The sequence below is a fragment of the Zootoca vivipara genome, chromosome 13 (genome assembly GCF_965207765.1).
Source record: "Zootoca vivipara chromosome 13, rZooViv2.hap1.1, whole genome shotgun sequence".
Taxonomy (NCBI): Eukaryota; Metazoa; Chordata; class Lepidosauria; order Squamata; family Lacertidae; genus Zootoca; species Zootoca vivipara.
The window spans coordinates 14,372,659-14,393,995 of NC_142596.1; the positions used below are offsets into that span (position 1 = coordinate 14,372,659).

Consider the following 21,337-nt stretch of genomic DNA (forward strand, 5'->3'; position numbering starts at 1 on the left):
TCGTTCCCTCCGCCCCCATTGTTAGTTCTTTATGGTAGGGTGAGGGAGAACATACATACTAATAAAAATAGGACTTCCCTTGTTTAAACATTACACTCAGTGAGGGAGAAGTGCACTGATTTCCAATCTTGCCAGACATAGATGTGAGGGGTGAGAAGAATCACCCAAACAGGTCCTTTTGTGTAAATTAGAAGCATATTACGTATCAGGATGGAATGCTTGATTTGATACTGTATCAGTTTTGGATTATTAACTCACTGTATCCTTTTAGCTAGCTGTTTATGGGTAACTGTTCTGGGGTAAACTTGCCAGACCTGCTGTTTCAGCTAACCACAGGAAATAATGGGTCAGGCCAATGAAACTCCCCCCCCCCGGGGGTATAGTTATAAAAAATAAGCTGACTTTTTATTATTGTCAATTTTGTGAAAAAAGTTTAAGTGATATAAAGCTCAAATTCCCCCTGTCTCCTATTGTGCTTCACAACGTCTTAGATCTTACTGTTTGGAGAAGAGCTTTAAATATAGTATGCTGTATGAGATGGCTAGCTAGTCCTTCTTTGTCCTGTTTAAGACTTAGTAATTATAGAAATAGGTAACTTTAAAATTGCAATGAGCAAGGGAGTGAGACGTCTGTTGGGGTTTGTTGGAGCCTAAATGTTTAAACAACTCTAGGGAAAAAATCTAACGTACCTTTATCCTTCCCATTTTTTGTATTACAAAATGAAGTAAAACTGTTTTGAAAACAGGAGCAATCTTCAATACTCCTTCTAAAGGTGTCCGTTTTAGTTTTTAAATAAAACTGGGATTTCCTTAGGAAACATATTTCTAAAAACGTAAGTTATTCATGGGAAGCTTGTACTGTACATGCAACTTTTCATAAGATAACCTCTCAGATAGTTCTCCTGCATTAAGGGATATCTCAAAAAATGAAGACAATTTTATATTAGAGAGTTCTTTTGCAGCTGAATTTTAATTATGAAGCAGTATTCATTCCTTCATTCATTTTGCCATTGCAGAATAGGAGTTTAGAGGCAGTGGTTTGAATTCAGAAATGAAGGTGCATAAATGAAGGAAATATCCACTTGCACCAAGACTGGTATCTCAAAATTAAAAAAAATCCTTCCAGTAGCACCTTAGAGAACAACTAAGTTTGCCATTGGTATGAGCTTATACCAATGACAAACTTAGTTGGTCTCTAAGGTGCTACTGGAAGGAATTTTTTATTTTGTTTCGAATACGGCAGACCAACACGGCTACCTACCCGTCACTGGTATCTCAAAAGTTTGCCAATTTCTAATCCTTGCTGTAGCAGCCACCACCACATGCTATGCTGTTTTATATGGTCCCAGCCCCAAACCTCTCTGTTGCTTTTTGGGGAGGATGCACAATGAGGTAGAAAAACTCCATTCTGTGAGCAGAACTCTTCTCATGACCATTGGACCCCAGCCAATAAGGCATAAGCTTAGTTCACGTATAATTCTAAGCCAAACTTTAGCTTTATGTGTTAGCTAGGCTTAATGTGGACTGGAGTTCCCTATTAACCACGAAGCTTGTTCCAGAACTCTAGTTAAAAGCAATTCATGTGCTCTGACATAACCAAGTCAGTTGCTACAGTAGTTTCTACACTGATATATGATATATACATTCTATTTTCAGAAGAATAGCTTTCTGGAGAAAGATGCACTTTGAATCAGGGGCACAACTCACCGGGAGAAATATGCCTGATAAAATAATGCATTCTTGAGGCACCCTCATAGATGTTTTAAGTGTGCCTTTTTATATATTATTCAGATCTAGTTGAGAACAAAAGTAACTTGCAATCAGTGTTGTAAATTTATGTATGGACAGGAAGAGAAAGAAAGAAAGAAAGAAAGAAAGAAAGAAAGAAAGAAAGAAAGAAAGAAAGAAATGCAGTTGGCGAACTAATTTGTATGTGTGAACTTGGTGTGCTATAATGTCTACCCCAGGTGCACAATTTCTAAAATTAGATTCATTGGCTGGAAGTGATGATAGGAAGATAAGGAGAGCTATGCTTGGGATTTTTGCCTTCCAGCTATTGCTATTGCTATTGCTCTTGTACTATAAGGTATTACAGTCAACAAGGCATGGGTCACAGCTTAGTCCCATGATCACCATGTGCTTGGTTAATAAAAGCATTTCTTTCAAGTGAGCAATTTCTTAAAAATAGTGAAAATTTGTGGATTTATAGAAAATGCTTATTAACAGTCTGTTGTAGAGATTTGTATATCAAGATAACTTTTGTAGTTTGTTTTAAAACACTGCAAGCAGAGCTGTTACATAATGTCATCCCATATTAAGCTTTAAATTAAGAAAATTAACAAAAGATGGTGTCACACTTGCGTTGCAGTGCTTTGTATTTTAAATTTCTGTTTTAGATGTACTTACTGGTTGGGTTTGGGATATATGTTTTCTGCCTATAGTAAACATAGGAAACAAAGTTAAAACTTAATTTTTATGCGCAAATCATGTGTGTGCATTTCCCCCAATAAATGAGTAAATAGCTTTAATATACTGGGAATATTTTCTAGCATGTTTGGGATCTGTACATTCACATCATACTTTTTAAGGTGCAAGTTGGTGTGGAAATGGAGTAATTTACTGTTGTGTGCCTGAAATACAGTACAGTACATGATTGAGACCACTCATCTGCGAAGTGTCTGCTCAGTCTGTGTCATTATGCAAGCCCAATTTTAATTCCACATTGCACCCCTAAACCCTTATCCCTCTGGGTTTCTGAACAACAGCCTCTGAGGTCACAATCCTGTTAATTAGCACCAGAAACCAGGGGTGTGTGAGGAGAAATTGGAAGGAGCTATTGCATTCAGAGGAACTGGTGAATACAGATGTTGTAATACAGTGCTTTGTAGATTCTGGATTGCAGGGTCAAGGAAAGCTAAATTCACATTAACATGACATTCCCTCAGCGAACTCATATGGTAGTCTCCTCCCCATTGGGAGGAGAAGATTTGGGAAGGCAGTGTGAGCTTGAGGCCTGCTCCTGTCTTGTCATGTTGTAGGGGTTTGGGTGGGGCTCTGTGTGGATGGAAATTAGTGCCTCACCCCTGCTTTGAATCTGTGGTAAGAAAAGGAAGTCCAGATAGTGTTTTGTTTCATTTGCAATACTTCGGGACCTTGTCTTCCTGCAATCACAGCTTCTATTCATGGGTTCAGGGGAGTAATAAATTCTCTTTTGCACTTGATGAAGGGTAGTATGGGGATCAGTAATGCTGGCCACAGTCTTCAGTGGTACTTACCAAGTAAGTACATCAAAAAATTTCTTACTCAGTGGGATTTATTTCTGCATAAGCATAATAGATTTTCACTGACTGCAGGAGGAGAGAGAAACTACTTTGCCCAGTGTTGCCCTTTTGGGTCTTTCTTTTAAGCATAATCTGGCTACTGGAAACCTCTTGCAGTTACTTCTGCTTCTGTTACTGAATTGCCCACTGTTTCGCTACATGTATATAGCAGTAGTCATTGCTGCTCTTCTAACACACAAAAGCAGTTGCCATAGCACAACGGTGCTTAATATGTGCCAGTTTGTTACAAAAAGTGGAAAGGGCAATAGATTTATGGGAATAGCTTCACCTATGCTTCTGAATCAAACATCTACTCAGATTGCACGATTCAATTATTGTCCTACAGCATGGGTGGGCTCTAGCTGGCTAGCCAGCCATGACAAATCTTCAGTTGCTGTTCTTGGCAGCTACTTTACAGACTCATTGTCTACCATGGTTCATGAATATTGAATATTTTGGAATTGTTGCATATTAAATATTCAAACACTGATCACCAGAAAATAATACTTTGGTTAAATATGGCAGAATGTGCATATTAATTTTGATGGATTCTGAAGAATCCCATTTTCTCTTACAGAAGGCTTTTAAATTTCTAAAAGTTTTGGAGAAGAATAGAATACTTGCTTAGAGGGAAAACACCTGAAAAAATCACTTTATTCAAATGTGATAATAGGATGGAATCTGTAATACTATGTTGAATTATTTTAAGGGCTGATCTCATCCAGCACTTTAGCAGCATATAACCTGTCATCTGCAAAACCTTAAATTAAAGTGAACTGAGCGGTATAAAATTGCTTCTCAAAGAAGACTGCTAGTAGTTGTTCACCATGAATTTCTGCAAAGAAAAAATGAGATGGACCTTGTATCTTGACCAGGTACTTTTAAAAAAAAAATCGCTAGCTGGTTTTAAAAATTTTAATATTTAAGCTTAATACAATTTAAACAAATAATATGCCTTTACATAGAACAAAATAATAATAATAAGGTATGCAGTTTTACAGTTTTATAGACCTTTGTTAGCTTAGTTTGAAATATCAGAAATTATGCTCAGTATTTAAATCTACTATTCTAAATTTTAGTCTTGAGGAAAATTAACTACTGTAATTGTTTTAAGGACTAGTACAAACATATATTCAATTGCTCATCTACCAAATGTTCTCTAGTATTGTATTACATTACCTCTTGCTTTAAATGAATTGAAGGCACTGAAGTCCATTTAATGCTTATACTTTTGTTTGCCACCTTCAAATGCTTGAAGTCAGCAGGCATGTGACAAGTTGTCTTATTTTCTGCATCTATAAAGATAGTTTGAAAAGTCTTACTTACCATTAACACTATGGTATATACTTATTACTTGTCTTGTATTACCTAATTAACAATATCTTGCTTTGAAAGTTTGGCAGAAGAGAAAGGAACCTATCCAAAGCATAGATAAAAAAGAAAAGCATAGATACCGGTAGGAAGAATAAGGTTCTTGAATAAAACTGCAGTGTTACTGGCTTCAAACCAGTTGTAGCATTACTTTGTTCTAAAAACATCTCATGGAAGACTTGTTTTACATCTTGTGCTGGAGTATGGAGGGACATGAAACTAAATCCACAGATTTTCTTTTGCATGTGCAAGAGCTTACAGAAGCAGAATAATGAGAACTGTTCTAGAGCTTGCTTATTATAATATTAAATAAATATATTTTATTCGACCGATAGTCAGAAAGCTTATGATAATATTGGACGAACTCTTAGAATTCATTTGGTTGTACAGCTGTTCATTATACACTCCTCAGCGCAAGACTTTCATGGCAGCTTTTATCTACCCTGATGTAAAGTTGATAAATTCAGTGATTCAGATTATTATTGTTATTGTTATTTATTTTAAATTGCAGCTATAAAGTAAGCTCAGGAGATTTTATATGTGGGTTGGCATCCACATGTTTCTCTGCTAAAGGATTGGTGGCAACTGTAAAATAGATATTTATGGACCTTATTCTTTTATAGGTATTCAAAAAACTATTTTTTCGCATGGTCATAGCAGCTAGTGTGTGTTTGTTGTCCTTTTGTTTATTCCACCCCATAAACAGCTTAATCAAAACTATTTGTTTATACATGGGGATGTTGTCTAGAGTTAATGCTGTAATCCTGTACTCACTCACATAGATTGAAAGAGATTAATGGAACATGCATTTCATAGAGGATTTGAAAGCAAATAAGTTATTTCTTTCTTTAGACAAATGTATAAATGTGGAATAATTTTGAAGCGTTGTTCTTAGCAACTTTAGCACAAGGTTCTTCACAGTATACCAGTGGGATGTGTACTGCCCTGTTATGTTTGTTGTCCTAATATTCATATTATGTATTATCACTGAAAAGATTTAGTCTGAATTCAAAGTGAATAATATTTTCAAGAATACTTACGGTACTAAATATTTATTGGAAAGCTGTGCAATTGCACTTTTCCTTTCTGAAGTAAAGCATAGCCATTTATGTATATTCTAAATCCTTTGCTTGTATGCAGTCTCCCAAACAATTCAGTAGACTTCTTCCAAAATAAAGAAATCACGCCAGCTTCCTAATGAAAGCACTCACACCTGGAGGTTCAATATTTTTATCACTAGGCTGGGAGAATCTTTGATAAACTCATATCTCAGTTCTTTGTCTCTCCTCTACAATGAGATTGTCCTTTTATCATATCTTTCACTGAGGAGTCCCTTATATCTTACAGCTGTAGTTGTAAAGTTGGTGAGTTCTGTAATCAAAGCAAGCAGAGCTTTCCTCTCATGAATAAACCTGGCTTCAAAACCTTAGAGCAATTTAACACTATAAGAGAGCAATGAGTCAATTAACATTTTGACTGTACAGGTATTGGCATAACAAACATGAAAAGGTGGTTTGATGGGGCTTGATTTCTGTTATCCCAAAGACAGGCCTGCATAATGGATCTATGTGTGTTTGAAAATATATTGGAGAGGGGAAAGGGAGTCAGGGAGGGGTTTACTGTTAAACATGGGTGGTAGATCCCATGAAAAATAGCTCTCTGCAATACTGTATAAAATCTGACATTGTTTTTGCATGATCCTGAAAATACCTTGTTTTACAGTCCCAGAAATCTTGGATAGAAAATACTTTCACCAAACGGGAATGTGTCTACATTATACCAAGTTCAAAGGATCCTCACAGGTAAACTAAAAACGATGGAAGCAGAAGGTTTAACTTTGAAGTATAAATTATGTGCTGTTACCATAAGGATCGTGCTCAGAAAATGGATGTTTTGCTCTCTTCTATCCAGTGCAGCCCCCTGCACCTGCCTCAAGCTTCTCCTGAGGAGCTGGGGAAAACTGCAGAGGAATCTGCAGATGATCTTGGGGTGGTGCAAGGGACTGCAGTGGAAAGAGGAGGAGTTGGCCTTCAGTTTGTTCTGAATTCAGTACAGATTCTGAGTAAAAGTAAAATTTAGCTTTTACATTTTTGTTATAATTGAACAGGAGATAGCTAACATTTGTTTTTGTTTGTGAAATATGTTGAAACATATATTTTGCATTCTTTGAAGCCATAGGACTCTGCACAGGTTTTGCTTTGATCAAACTGAAACACATGAAAAATTTGTTGATATGAAGAACATAAACCAGGAAGCTGTTTTCCTTTTTGTTTTTTTAATTGATTTTACAAATATAACAAAACTAAGAAATCAACAATAACAATACTTCCGACCCACCCTTGTTCATTTGGGACATTTCCCAAATAACAAACCATTTTGTTTTCTTCATTTGTAGCACAAATCCCATCTGGCATGATTATACTCAGTTGTCTGCTACCTTACATATATTTTACTGCTGTGGCTGATGTCTGTGTTAAGCAGACCTGGGGTTAAGCATATTTTTTTCAAAAATGTATTTCAACGCAGTGCATTTTGATGTACTGTATCTTTCTGAAAGTGCCATTGATATTTTTAACACTGAGCACTGGATTGCAGCTTCAAACAACTGGAACCTAGTTATTCTTTCCCCAGGGTTTATAATTATCTCTGGGCATTCTTAGTGGCAGCAGTCCCTTCCAAGGGAAATCAGGCTGTCCCTCTCTTTACCTGCATTTTGGAAATGCATAAATACTTTTTTAAAAAACAGGCTTTTGGCTAATAGTTTTATGAAGATTTTATGCTGTTGTTTGTAACTCTTTTCTGCAATAAGTTATTGTGCTGCTTTAAATTATGGTTTATGCACTTATATTATTGTGAGCTGCCCTGAGCTCCCTTTGGGGAAGGGCAGGCTCCCAGTACAGTACGTTTCCGAGCACAATTCAAAGTGTTGGTGCTGACCTTTAAAGCCCTAAACGGCCTCAGTCCAGTATACCTGAAGGAGCGTCTCCACCCCCATCGTTCTGCCCGGACATTGAGGTCCAGCGCCGAGGGCCTTCTGGCGGTTGCCTCCCTGCAAGAAGTGAACCAGGCAGAGGGCCAGGGAACCAGGCAGAGGGCCTTCTTGGGAGTGTCACCTGCCCTGTGGAACGCCCCCCCCCCATCAGATGTCAAAGAGAAAAACAACTACCAGACTTTTAGAAGACATCTGAAGGCAGCCTTGTTTAGGGAAGCTTTTAATGTTTAATAGTAGATTATTTTATTTAAATATTCTGTTGGAAGCTGCCCAGAGTGGCTGGGGAAACCCAGCCAGATGGGTGGGGTATAAATAATAAATTATTATTATTATTACTATTATTATTTAAAAATAATGAATAATTATAACTAAAAAGGTATTAAACATATTTTAGAAATTATTTTTAATTTTTTCATAGCTGTCAAAAGATCTCCCAAGTATTGAGGGATTTGTCCCAACAGTGAATTTCTGTAGACAGTAAAATCTTTCACTTTCTCTATCATATGTGCATCGTATCTGTATTCCGTTCTGTGTAACATTACTGTGATATATCTTCCGTACAACTATGAGCAGTCATTTTTCTATTATTCTCTAGACCATTTTCATGCAAACAAAATTGCCCTCATAAACAGTTACAGTGCTTTCTTCTTAAGAGGCATATCCCAAAATACAGGACAGTAAATAATTTGTGGTGTGAATTGCAGAAAGTAGTGACAAATATATTAAGAGTGATCTCGGTCATATTAAGCCATAAATTGGATTTAATAAAAATACAGGAAAAATTCTAACTTACTTTATTGTATTCTTAATTATAGATGCCTTCCAGGATGTCAGATTTGTCAGCAACTTGTCAGGTATGAGTATGTAAGATGAAGCAATTATGTGTCTCTTTTTTAAATACTGTTTTAATTAATTGACATAAGTAAAACATCAGAAAGCTGATGGTTCTGTAATTTATGTAGAAATGACTGGAAGCAAAAGACAAGTAATAATGTAAAGAATATTTAATTAAAACATGGAAGGATGTGGGTAGACAAGGGAAACAGTGCTGGTAGTGAAAGGTATGTTGACCCTTAGTTGTGGCATTCTAGTTCTTGGGTTTTTAATATTTTCTACATAACCCTTATAAGTCATCCTATATACCTTTGCTCTGACTTTTCTTATGTGAACTGCTTATCAGATAATGTCAAAGCCTTCCAGCGACTAGGAAACACACACAAAAATATGACCAAACATTAAGTTTTCCCAGTTCTGCCCCTCTCCCCCCGAAACAGAAGATTAATGTATAAGATTTTGCTATAAGCCTATGTGCAAAGTCAGTGGGTGCCAGTAATCAGAGTCTTCTTTTGAATATCATATTTTGATAAAATTGTCCACATCAAATGTGCTGTTCAAGGCATGAACACTTTTTGTCAATTTTTCAGGTAAGACATTTGTCTATACGTTCTGTGAAAACGTATGAAAAGTAAAGAGTTCTGTGTAAAGTCAATTGAGTTGATTTTCTATTTTTCTATGCTCTGGCAATATTTAAAGGATTTAAAGACAACTGGTTCAGAAATTTTGCCAGAATCGTGCAAATCAGCTTCGATAGTTACTTTAAAAAAACAAACACCTAAGTGCACAAAACTATTAATAAGTATCCTATATAATAAAGTCCAAGTTGTCCCGTGTGTCCCTGGGGTACAGCGCATGTACCCCAGAGACAGGGATTGGACAGCAGAGACTGGACGCACACACACGCGCGCTCCCCCCCACCTACCGTTTCCCTGCGGCTGCCAACCGCCGCTCCTGGCTGGACTGAGCGTTGGCTGGGGGGGGGGAAGCGCGCACGTGTGTGCGTCCAGCGAGGACAGGTCTCCTTCCTGTCGCCTCCCGTTTGAGCTGGTAGTGGCGCTCCTGCTGACGGGGCAGCCGGTCACCCCCGCCGAAGCCTCCCAGTCCCCGGGCTCCTGCTGCTGCGGCTCCGGCGGCCAGGCTTTCCCCGTCGTCGTCGTAGGCGAAGCCTGCGACGAAGCGCACTATGGCTGAGGGAGGCGGCTAGGCCCAGGCGCCGGACTCCGCCTCCCCTCGCGCCTTCCCCTCGCGCGCTCGACGGAGGAGCCCGTAAGAGGAGCAGCGAGGCCACGGCCTTCCCTCCCTCTCTGCACTCAGCTGCGGGGCACGATGGGATAGCGAGTTTGTTTACTTGCGTTCCTGGCGCGCCCCACGGCAGAGCGCGCGCGAGAGAGAGAGTGCTCCCTCTCACATATCCTCTAGCGCCTGTTTTCTAAACGGGCTGAACAACACTAGTTTTTATCCTAAATTGATGCATATCCAGTACTGTGAGAATGGATAACAGCTTATGCGATTCCCTCTTGTGTGCTTCCCCAATTCCGCAAATTGCGATGATTATCTGCAGGTGCTGCTGTGGTCGCTTGGTCCGCCAACATGCTTGCTTTACTGCCAGCCTTGCCATGAAATATTCAGATGTGAAACTGGGTGAAAATTTTAATCAGGAGGTAGAAGAATGGTCTGTAGAAAAACATACTGAGCAGAGTTCAACAGATGCTTATGGTATCATAAACTTTCAAGGAGGCTCTCATTCGTATCGAGCTAAGGTCAGTGTCAAATGTTCCATATATTGCTTAATGGTAGAGTGGAATAATATTGAAATGAATTTACAAGTGAATATGAAAACATGTATCTAAACATGAAGGTATTAGCATGTAAAGAGATGAGTGAAGTCAAGGTTCCATATGAATTATTTGCACTTTACATTTTAAATTTATGTTTGTGTCCCCCACCTCAAATTGAAGCAATTAGTACATTATTATTATTATTATTATTATTATTATTATTATTATTATTATTATTATTATCACACCACCTTTCATCCAAACACAAAAATACATAACATAATTTTTAAATTAATAAGTTAGAGAAAACAAGTTACAGATAAATTATTGAGGTTGCAAAGTTGCTATATCGGTAACATCTTTTAAAACACAATAAAAAGAGAACATTTGAACTACCTGTGCCATACTGCTTGATTATTTTTTATGGGACGATCAAACCAATTAACACACAAATAGCTTAATGTTAATTGGAGTTAAATAATATTGATTAAGACACAAAATATTAACAAAGAAGCTATCTTAAACTGGTTACTATGGAATCACCTTTTTGACAAAATGTTCAATGCTTTCGCAGTGTTTACAAATAAAATAAACTGTGTAGCAATAAGGTTTTTAAATATCATTATTGTGACATATTCAGAATCCTCTGGCAATTCTCTAATTCCCATTAGAAATTTTCATGCATTAGGAATGACCTGTGAAATGCCTATTTACCCTTGCATAAGTATGGTTATAATGTCCTGATTGCATTATTTAAAAAAGGTTAACCCTTCCCAACTCTTTTTTGTTAGTATGTGCGGTTGTCATATGACACTAGACCTGAAGCCATCCTACAGCTTATGCTTAAAGAATGGCAGATGGAACTGCCCAAGCTCGTTGTTTCTGTTCATGGAGGGATGCAAAAATTTGAGCTTCATCCACGCATTAAACAATTGCTTGGTAAAGGCCTTATTAAAGCTGCAGTGACAACAGGAGCCTGGATTATAACTGGAGGAGTGAATACAGGTGAAGTCTTGACTCTAAATATACTTTCCACTTCACATGCATTTGAGACACCTGGATATCATCTTCATATGACTATTTTGATGTCGATTTGGCATCAAAATGATAGCAGTCTGCATGGCCATGTGGACAGCAGGCTTGGAATCATCAGGTGTCATGTTGGAAATGACATACATCCACATTGCCAGAAACTACCAGCTAAAGTGGAGCTGCTTATGATACAGATTCACAGAGAATAAAACTACTGAAGGTGGTACCCATAATTGGCCTAGAAACTTGTGCTCCAGCTCAAAAATGTAGGAGTTGAGAAGGTGCCCTTCATGACGATCTGATTGATAATTGAATTTCGGATAAGCAAGCTATGATGTGACACATTGGAACTGTTTCATAAGAAACTACCTTTATATCCTGGCGTATAAGACGACTTCCTAACCCATGAAAATTGACTCAAAAGTCTTATAAGCCGGGTACTAGAATCTGTGGTTGCCGCATATGGTAGGGGGAGCTCAAAAACGGGCGTGGCACATGGCACAGTTTCCCTAAAGGAGTCCCTGAAGAAGCGCTCGCTCGGGAGAGGGCTGCTGTCCGCAGGGGCGAATGGCTTCGCGACCCGGATTAGCGCCTCTTCATCGGCACACGGGGGTGCCTGAAGTGGGGCGGCAGTATAGCAGAAGTCCTAGAGAGGATAGCCCTCTCAGCCCAGCTGCCCGACAAAAGGGGGGGAAGGGAACAAAAGGAAAGGCTTTCTTGCACTGTCTGCTCCTGCTTTAGAGAGGGAGAGGGGGCTGGGCTGAGTGTGCTCGGCGTTAAAAGGAACTGAGCAGGAGTCCTAGAGAGTATAGCCCGCTTAGCCCAGCCGCCCGAAGCTGCACGTGTAGGAACAAGAACAAAAGGTAAGGCTTTCCTGCAAGGAGAAGGCTGCTGTCTCTCTCCTTTGCAAGTGCTGCCGTCTGGGTGGGTGGAAGGTGCCCTTGCTTTAGAGAGGGAGAGGGGGCTGAGCTGGGTGGCTCGGCTTGCCCAGCCACCCGGGAAGGCTTTCCTGCAAAGAGAAGGCTGTTGTCTCTCTGCTCTGCAAGTGCTGCCTTCTGGGTGGGTGGAAGGAGCCCCAAAATGGGGGGGGGGGGAGAGAAGCGGTAGCGAAAGGGCAGCTCTCCCAGGAAAAGATGTGGAGAAAAGGCCATCGAGTTTCAATGAAACCCAGTTCTCCCCACAGGAGCATAGGAAGTTGCCTTATAGACCATAATATGCCATTGATATACTTATGACATCAGATGATGAACAGGAGGATTTTGAAGGCTTTTAAAGGGAAACTGATGAATTAAAATTACCATATTGAAATCAAATCTGATGTTTCTTTAATTTTTATTTGGTGTGCGGTGTGGTGGAAGAGGGGTAGTCTTACACGGCGAATATATACCAAACTCTATATTTTAACTGGAAAAGTTGGGGGGTCGTCTTATACGCCCAGTCGTCTTATATGCCGGAATATACGGTAGCTGGCCCGGCCACGCGTTGCTGTGGCACATCCCTGTGTTTTCCCCCACCCTGGCCCAATCCATGACCTATTCCGCCTCCCCCCCAGTTCATCCCTGTGATTCCCCCCACCCTGTCCTGACCCATGACCTATTCTGTCCCCTCCTCCCCCCAACACCCACCCATGCAAGTCCCCACCTCCATTCGGCCTAGTTCGGCCTAGTCTGTAAAAGCGAGCCAAGGTGCTGTGGAGAGGGAAGGTTTTCTAGCTGCAGTACCAGTGTAGCCGCCGATAGAGGGCGAAGGTTTTCTAGCTGCAAAAGGATACGGCGTCTGTTCCCTTGTTGTCCAGTGAAGGGCGCTATGGTTTTTTGGGGGGAAATTCCATTTTTACCTGTCAAAGGTTTGGCATGTGTGGAATCTAAGGTTATGTTGGCACTTGCGTATTGGTACTGGACGCTGTGTCCAAATTTGAACACAATCGGTCAAGCGGTTTCCGAGAAAAGTGAAAAGTCCCAAACATAGACCCTTTACATATATATATATATATATATATATATATATATATATATATATATATATGTGTGTGTGTGTGTGTGTGTGTGTGTGTGTGTGTGTGTGTGTGTGTGTGTGTGTGTATGTATTGTTTCAGTCCAGCAAGCTTTTTAACTCAGGCATTGTGGAGGGTGTAAAATGCTTACTTTAAGAGTGTGGGTTATAGAAGCACTTGTGCATGTTGACATCATAGATACGCATTTTAGGCTCAGTTTCTTTTGGAAAGCCCATTCATGTCACCAAGATTTGTTTGTAATTAGGAAGACTCAAAAGTTAACCTTAGTGTTTACACATTTTTACAAGTCTTTCTATAATATAGTAAAAATCGGTCTTAAATGTATTTCAGTGCTAGTGTTAAAACATTACTTTCCTTTCCAAATTGAGCAAAGTGCTTTTTGCTTTTCTGCTTTGTGCTAAAGCATGATGTGAACTGAGCCATTGGGTTCAGTAGATATTTGCCACCAGTAGAACATACATTTAGTAACACTACAATATTCTTTGATCCTGAACAGGAGTTGCAAAGCACGTTGGTGATGCCCTCAAGGAACATGCCTCTCGATCATCTCGAAAGATTTGCACTATTGGAATAGCTCCTTGGGGAGTAATTGAAAACAGAAATGACCTCGTTGGGAGAGATGTAAGTTTGCCCATTTATTATTGCTGTGCTCTCAAATGTTAATGAAAAGAAGAAAATTCATAAGTACATTAAGGCTTTGATCAGAATTATTCAATTCATGGAATAAGGTTGTGATGTGAATAGGAAACTCTTTTTGTGAAATGGATGTCACTTAGCCATCCCAGAACCATGTACACGCAGGTCCCGCTTTGTGAACACATGTTATGTGAAAACTCAACTACATGAGGAAATTGTGCCCAAACCTAGCTATACAGCTATACAAACTTGTACAAACAGTTGGGTGTGTTCTGAAAGAATCTCAGTGAAATTAAAATAACAGCTTTAAAGAAACTCATTTAGTCCTCTTCTTGTTTGTTTTTTGCTGGTTGGGGACAGCCATTTTTGGTGCCATGTTCCCTGTTGCCTGTCTCCTTTCCTCAGTTCAGTTCCAGCTGCATCTCCCTGCCAGCCACACCATCTCTTCCCTCCCCTTCTCAGATCCTCTCCTTAAACTTTTCTGCAGAGAAGCTTCTTGTGAGGGAGCAGCACCATGCAGGATCAGATATCAATGCTTAACAGCTGTTAAGTGGAAGTATTGGATCCTGCATGGTGCTTCTCCACGAGCAGCTTCCCTTAGAGAACTGTGATCTCCCCGCCAGCCATACCAGCTCTCTCTGCCTCGCCTCTTAAGTTTTTCTGCCTGTGCCTTCCTACCCTAGTGTAGTTCTTACTGCGCTGCTGCTTCATGAACAGCTTATATGCACACAAGTTAAGGGGAGGATCTGGTCCTACACACTGTGAGGTGAAAAAGGAAGGAAGGAAGGAAGGAAGGAAGGAAGGAAGGAAGGAAGGAAGGAAGGAAGGAAGGAAGGAAGGAAGGAGAAGGGCTGGGGGTGGGTGGGGAAGATGCTGAGCTGAGGAAAGGAGCCAGAATGACTGTACACAACCAGCAAAAAACAGTAAGAAGATGACTAAATGACTTTCTTTAAAGCTGTTACTGTATTTTATTTTTGCTGAGATCATTAAGGAAAGTAATTCTCTGAGAGGTGAGGGGGCAGTTATGAGCCATGGTTTTTTTTTGTCATTTCTTCTTGGTCAGGAAAACACTGGGATTTTCCTATTAGGAACAATTGAAATCAGTGGTTTTCTATGTGAATGCTCACCTAATGAACCAATTCTAGAGAGCAGATTGTGTTCGCAAAATGGGACCTGCGTACATAGGCATGCCAGAATCAATCTAGTCTACTTAAAAATAACCCTGTCTGGAAACTTTGAAAACCTCAGTCTTCCAATGAGATATTTTAGAGTAAAAACCATCTTAGCAATGATCATTGGTTGCTTTTTCCTTGCCGTGTGCTTACCTCATTGTGATTTTATAGAATAAAGAATCCCAATTATGAATAAGATTAATGTGTTGATACTTCCTGGTATTACAACTTGCTTTATATGGGAATGAAGCAGAAATCTGCAGCTGATGGATAAACAGATCGTTGGCAATTGGCAAATGAAAAAGGAATTTTGAAGCCTGCCACATTTTTTTTTGGGGGGGGGAATCAGGTTTATGTCCATGCGAAGGTCTTTTTGTTTTGTTTTATGTTTAGGTTGTTGCTCCATATCAAACCCTGCTGAATCCTTTGAGCAAACTTAACGTCTTGAATAATCTTCATTCCCATTTCATACTGGTGGATGATGGAACAGTTGGAAAATATGGAGCAGAAGTGAAACTACGAAGAGAACTGGAAAAAACAATTAACCTGCAACGGATCCATGCACGTATGTGTGGACCATTATTAACTAATTAGGTGGTGTTGGCCCTTTTTGTTCTATATGCAGTGTGGGGGTTGGAACTTAAGCTGGTAAAAAGTTGTCTTGACTTGCATTATTTGGGGAGCTGGGATTGCAGGTTTCATTGCTTCCCCATTTAGAAAATTAACTGCCAGTAGAAAAATAGCAAGTCAAGGAGTACTGATTTTCTCTTTACCGGGACTTGGATTATTAAGGATAATTGAAAGAGGCACTCTCCACCCTGCCACTAGAAGTAGTACCATCCAGGAAAAACTTTACTACTTCATTTGATTCTCCTGGATGCATTTTTTTTAATTATTATGATTGACTTCCCATCATTCTGCATTGCCACTCTCATGGTAGTTTAATGAAATCTAGAGTAATCCCAATATAACCAATGGTTAAAAAACAGTTAAAAACAGCAGAATAGTGTAAGCATATAGTAGTAAGAAAATAATTTCAGCCAATGTTTAGTTGTTTAGTCGTGTCCAACTCTTTGTGACCCCATGGACCAGAGCATGTCAGGCACTCCTGTCTTCCACTGCCTCCTGCAGTTTGGTCAAACTCATATTGGTAGCTTCGAGAACACTGTCCAACCATCTCGTCCTCTGTCGTCCCCTTCTCCTTGTGCCCTCAATCTTTCCCAACATCAGGGGCTTTTCCAGGGAGTCTTCTCATCTCATGAGGTGGCCAAATTATTGGAGCCTCAGCTTCAGGATCTGTCCTTCCAGTGAGCACTCAGGACTGATTTCCTTAAGAATGGATAGGTTTGATCTTCTTGCAGTCCATGGGACTCTCAAGAGCCTCCTCCAGCACCATAATTCAAAAGCATCAGTTCTTCAGTAATTAGCCTTCTTGATGGTCCAGCTCTCACTTTCATACATCATTACTGGGAAAACAATAGCTTTAACTATACGGACAATGTTTAAGTCTAAACCAATCTTAAGATAAGATATGCCCCCTTTGGCTTGTTCTGGTCAGTGGTCTATCAGTGGTTTTTCTGGCCACTAATTTTTTTTCAGTAGTAGTCTTAAGTTGGATATTATTAGGAAATACATAATTGTTTAGGCCCAAGACTGATGGCAGTTTAGTCCATCAACGTCTGGAGAGCCACAGGTTCTCAATGTGTGGCCTAGGCTGTCTTTGCCCAAGAGGAGTCACAGCTGATTGACCAGCCTTAACTATTGAAAGAGGCTTCATGCCACAGATGCCATCAACATCAAGAGACGGGGCCAGATGTAACAATACCCGCAGGCTGTGAGTCTGATCCTTTAGGATGCAGTCTTGTCAGCAATACCCCCCCCCAATCCAATGCATTACACACCAATATATCTGCTTAAACTGTATTTCATTCCTTTTGAGTTTGAGTTCTCTAATCGGTTTCAGACATTACAAAGGTGCACAGTGAATCGTAAGTGCGAGTGATTTGCACTTCAAGTCCTACTTGCACTCTGTAACAACAGAAATTCTTCTCTGTTTGGGGCAAAAGTTATTGTGGGCATGCAACGCTTAGATCTGTATATGAATAACATAAGGAAACTCTGACCTTTTTATACTAATCTGTGTTGCGTCAGTCACAGATTAGCTGTTAAGTATCATTTGTATAAGCTGGCTTCTGGGGAATATAGTACATCTACTCCCAAAATGTTTTTAAAACCAATTATCCTGTTTTGACTAGGAGTTGGTAAAGAGAAGCTTTATAGTGCTTCCGTATTCTGTATTTGTTGTAACTATGGGCTACATTTTTACTGTATACAGTTATTATGTGTTTACAGTTTCTCTTCCATTTGTGTTTATGCTGACACAGTTGGCTGCAGTTTAATTAGGCCTTTGAAATGTGTAAACCACACTTTAGACCTTGTGTATGATTAACAGTATTTAAATGTGTGCTACTCAGCCTCTTGACTTGTTTGTGCAATAGAAGGAATAAGGTGAGTCTAATATTATGCTAGGAATTTTGAGCAGTATTTATGCTTACCACTGCTGAGGAAGATTAGTTTTTGGTGAAGATTTGTATGCATAGTTGCCTTGAACTGCAGAGAATGACTTTTCTGTGTTATTTTGTATTCACATTTTTAGTTCCCCAAAAGACCTTTTCAATTCCTTTACTTTGGTAGGGCTGCCAGACCTGAAGCATTTAGTTTCTGCAGTGTGCCTTCAAACCATCACCCTAGGCCAGGAGTCAGCAAACTTTGGTCCACTGTCCCTCAGACCTTGTGGGGGGCCGGACTATATTTTGGGAACCCCGCCCAACTGACTCTCCCCTCCCTTCTCCACAGCACCGGATGAGCCCCAGTGGCTGCTTACCTGTGCCTTGCGAGCGGCAGGGGCTGGTAGTGGCGGGACGATGAGTGGCGCGAAAGGGCTGGCTCTGGAGAGGGGCTGCTTAAAATGATGCTCAGCCAACTGCGGCTCAACAAAGCCCAGCCCGCTTCCTCCTCTAGGCAGGGTGGGGAGAAGCCAGGAAGAGGGAAGGAGAAGGCGCTGCCGCGGTGTGTGTGTGTGAGAGCGGGGGGGGGGGGATGGCGCAGCCTGAATGATCAGAAACCCACACCGATCCATTCGGTGATTTCCTGACCGTCCACAGGCCGGATCCAGAGGGCAATTGGATCTGGCCCCCAGGCCTTAGTTTGCCAACCCATGCCGGTTGAGATGCTGAACAAATGTTTGATAAACTGTGGTCAAATGTTTGATGAGTTCTTGGACTCATGGAGAGTTGTTGTTGAATAAGATTTTCACGTGAATAGAGGGAGGAGCTTCAGTGCTTTGTATAGTGCATTGCCCCTTCCCATGACTTGGACGAGTAGAAAAACTGTGCAAAACAGTCAAAACCACGAAATAAATTGTATAAAAGAACAAATCCTGCAATTCTCCTTAATTTATACGGGCTGCATAATTGAGCTTTTTGTTGCAGGGCTTAGCTTAGCATTTTTAAAGAATAACACTTCTGTTGTAGATGTACAAAGCCCTGTGGGTTGCTTTGGTTCTTTATAAACATTTTTTGAGTACTGTATAAGTCATTCTTTCTGAGTTGAGTTTTAATGAACTGTGTTGTGCTTATTCCGAAAAAGACATAATGAAAAAAGAAAAGAACTGCATTGTTTTTTTTACCTCTTTTGTCTAGGAATTGGCCAGGGTGTCCCTGTGGTTGCACTTATATTTGAAGGTGGCCCCAATGTTATCCTCACAGTTTTGGAATACCTTCAGGAAAACCCACCTGTGCCAGTGGTGGTCTGTGAGGGGACTGGCAGAGCTGCAGACATCCTAGCTTATGTATATAAACAAACAGAAGAGGGAGGGTAAGTATAGGAAGCTGCCTTCTGCTGAGTCAGAACATTGGTCCATGTAGCCCAGTATTGTCTTCTCAAAGTAGCATCTGTCCAAGGTCTGTCCAAGTTTTCTTTTTCCTCTCTTGCTACTTGAGATCTTTTCAACTGGAGCTGCTGGGGATTAAACCTGAAACCTTGCCCTCTACCTCCTGAGTCACACCCCCTCCCCTTGATGGGAAGAATACTTCACATGGTTCTGTGTTTCAATTGATTCTTGTTTCATCTCAGGAATATTCCTGATGGAGCAGAACCTGAAGTCATTTCAACCATCAAAAAGACATTTAATTTTGGTCAGAGCGAGGCAGTTCATTTGTTCCAGACCTTGCTGGAGTGCATGAAAAAAAGAGAACTTGTGAGTAAATGTCTGCATACGATACCATGACAATAGGGTTGTGTAGTAACACTCTTTAGTTTTGTACTTTTCTAAATAAATGTTTGATTAATCACACCACCTATGAAAAATTAAAATAGACCAGCCTTCCCCCATTCCTCCATACCTTTCTCCAGAGTCTGCCATCCTTAGGGCCAAGCCCAAAGGCGCCAAGGGAGCAATGACAATAACTTAGTTGTATGCAACCCCACAAGTTGATGGCGTGTCTGAGCTGAGCCTCATTTCTTTCAAAAAAATATGTTTACGCTTTCCTTTTTTCCATTGGGTTGATATTTGTTTTTTGTCTTTCAGTCAAGATCCAAAGATCTGTCCAAAGATCTGTGTTGTACCTGCAGATCTTGAATAAGTGTACAGTACAGTATTATCAAAACCAATGAAGGTTTTCAAAAACCAAACATAATGCCAAAACATTGTGTGATGATAACATACTGTGAACCCTGGAGTGGGTTTCGGCTTTCAGTCTCCCTACTTGTCTCATGTGTTACAATTCCCTCTCTTCTTGGTTTATGACAAGCTGTCATTTGCTGATACATCTGAATTAGTAAATTAAAATTTGTGCTTGCTGTGCAATTGCTATTTGATGCTGTGATGCTGTTTTCTAGCACTGGCTTGCAAGGCAAACACAAACCATGTCCTGTGATTCATTTGAAACAGCAAACTATCGTGTTTTCTTGTTTCAAACACAGAAAGGATAGAGGGAATTGTTATATAAAAATTCAGACCTAACTGCAGGCTCATGCATATAAAGCTTTGGTTATATTTGAACCACTCCACTGTGTGTGTATCACCAGGGAGCGGGCATTGGAGAAAATCTCATTGGTGAGTGAAAGCCTTTGGGCCAGCCCAAAGCAGCCCTTTGGATCTTGGCCACAATTAATATTTTTAAAATTAGCATCTTGGTATATCTAGTCTAGTGAAATTTACTGAGGTTAGCACTGGCATTTGATTTTATCGTGTCAACATCTGAATATGCAAGAGCCTTGGACATAATTTGGAAAGCATTTGCTAATCTTTAAATGGTGGTCTCTGAATTACATGTGTAATAGTAGTAGTATTAGTTGTTAACTGTAGAATAGTACTGCTGATTATTAACTGCAGTTAATTATTCTGCAGTTTTCTTATATGGTTTTGGAATTCTGTATATACAACAGCAGTTTCTTTTAATGCATTTTCTTTAGTCTTGTTAGGGTTTATGGCTAGACAAATGAACTGTTACAAATCAACCATATGTAAAGGAACCTTTATGAGATTGAAAACTCCCCCCCCCTCTCTTCCCAATATAATTTTCAAAACAGATCACTGTGTTCCATATTGGATCCGATGAGCATCAAGATATTGATGTTGCAATCCTCACAGCGCTGCTAAAAGGTGAGTTTTTGACCTTAAAAGCATATGTGTACTGAATGTTTTTGGGGTGGGGATGATGGGCTTTCTGATTGGACTGATGGGAGTTGTAGTCCCTCAGCATCCTGGGAGCACCAAGTTGGCTGCCACTGCTTTTCATAGTGTCATCTTATCCTACATAGCCATTTCAATATAGCTTTGTGATAACTTCATAAAACTCTTCCAAAGTGAGTGCATTGCTTTCTGGATCTGAATAGGCAAACACTTTCTCTCCTTTTCACAATACCATCCAAAATATTACTGGGGACATTGTGGTTATTATTTATTTATTTATTTATTTGATTTGATTTGATTTGATTTATATACCACCATTTATCAGAAGATCTCGGGGCGTTGTACAACATTAAGAACATATTTTAATGAAGCATAATAATAAAAACACAATACAAACCATAATAATAGACAGCATGATAATAAAATAATCACAATAACAGTCCCCCCCCCAAAAAAACACGTTTAACAGGCCGTAGATTATTTAATGGCTG

At 39.9% G+C, this 21,337-nt stretch overlaps 1 protein-coding gene across 4 annotated transcripts in view; it reads left to right on the plus strand.

Annotated features, from left to right (window-relative positions):
- The window catches only part of TRPM7 (transient receptor potential cation channel subfamily M member 7), a 71,475-nt gene that overhangs the window by 15,402 nt on the left and 34,736 nt on the right, over positions 1-21,337 (plus strand). For all 4 annotated transcript variants that reach the window (XM_060282971.2, XM_060282972.2, XM_060282973.2 and 1 more), the window contains exons 2-10: positions 6,413-6,492; positions 8,498-8,536; positions 10,081-10,279; positions 11,089-11,302; positions 13,840-13,964; positions 15,545-15,716; positions 18,853-19,027; positions 19,286-19,409; positions 20,744-20,816. In XM_060282971.2, the coding sequence (XP_060138954.2) occupies positions 6,413-6,492; positions 8,498-8,536; positions 10,081-10,279; positions 11,089-11,302; positions 13,840-13,964; positions 15,545-15,716; positions 18,853-19,027; positions 19,286-19,409; positions 20,744-20,816 (1,201 nt within the window). The remainder of the gene's footprint in view (positions 1-6,412; positions 6,493-8,497; positions 8,537-10,080; positions 10,280-11,088; positions 11,303-13,839; positions 13,965-15,544; positions 15,717-18,852; positions 19,028-19,285; positions 19,410-20,743; positions 20,817-21,337) is intronic.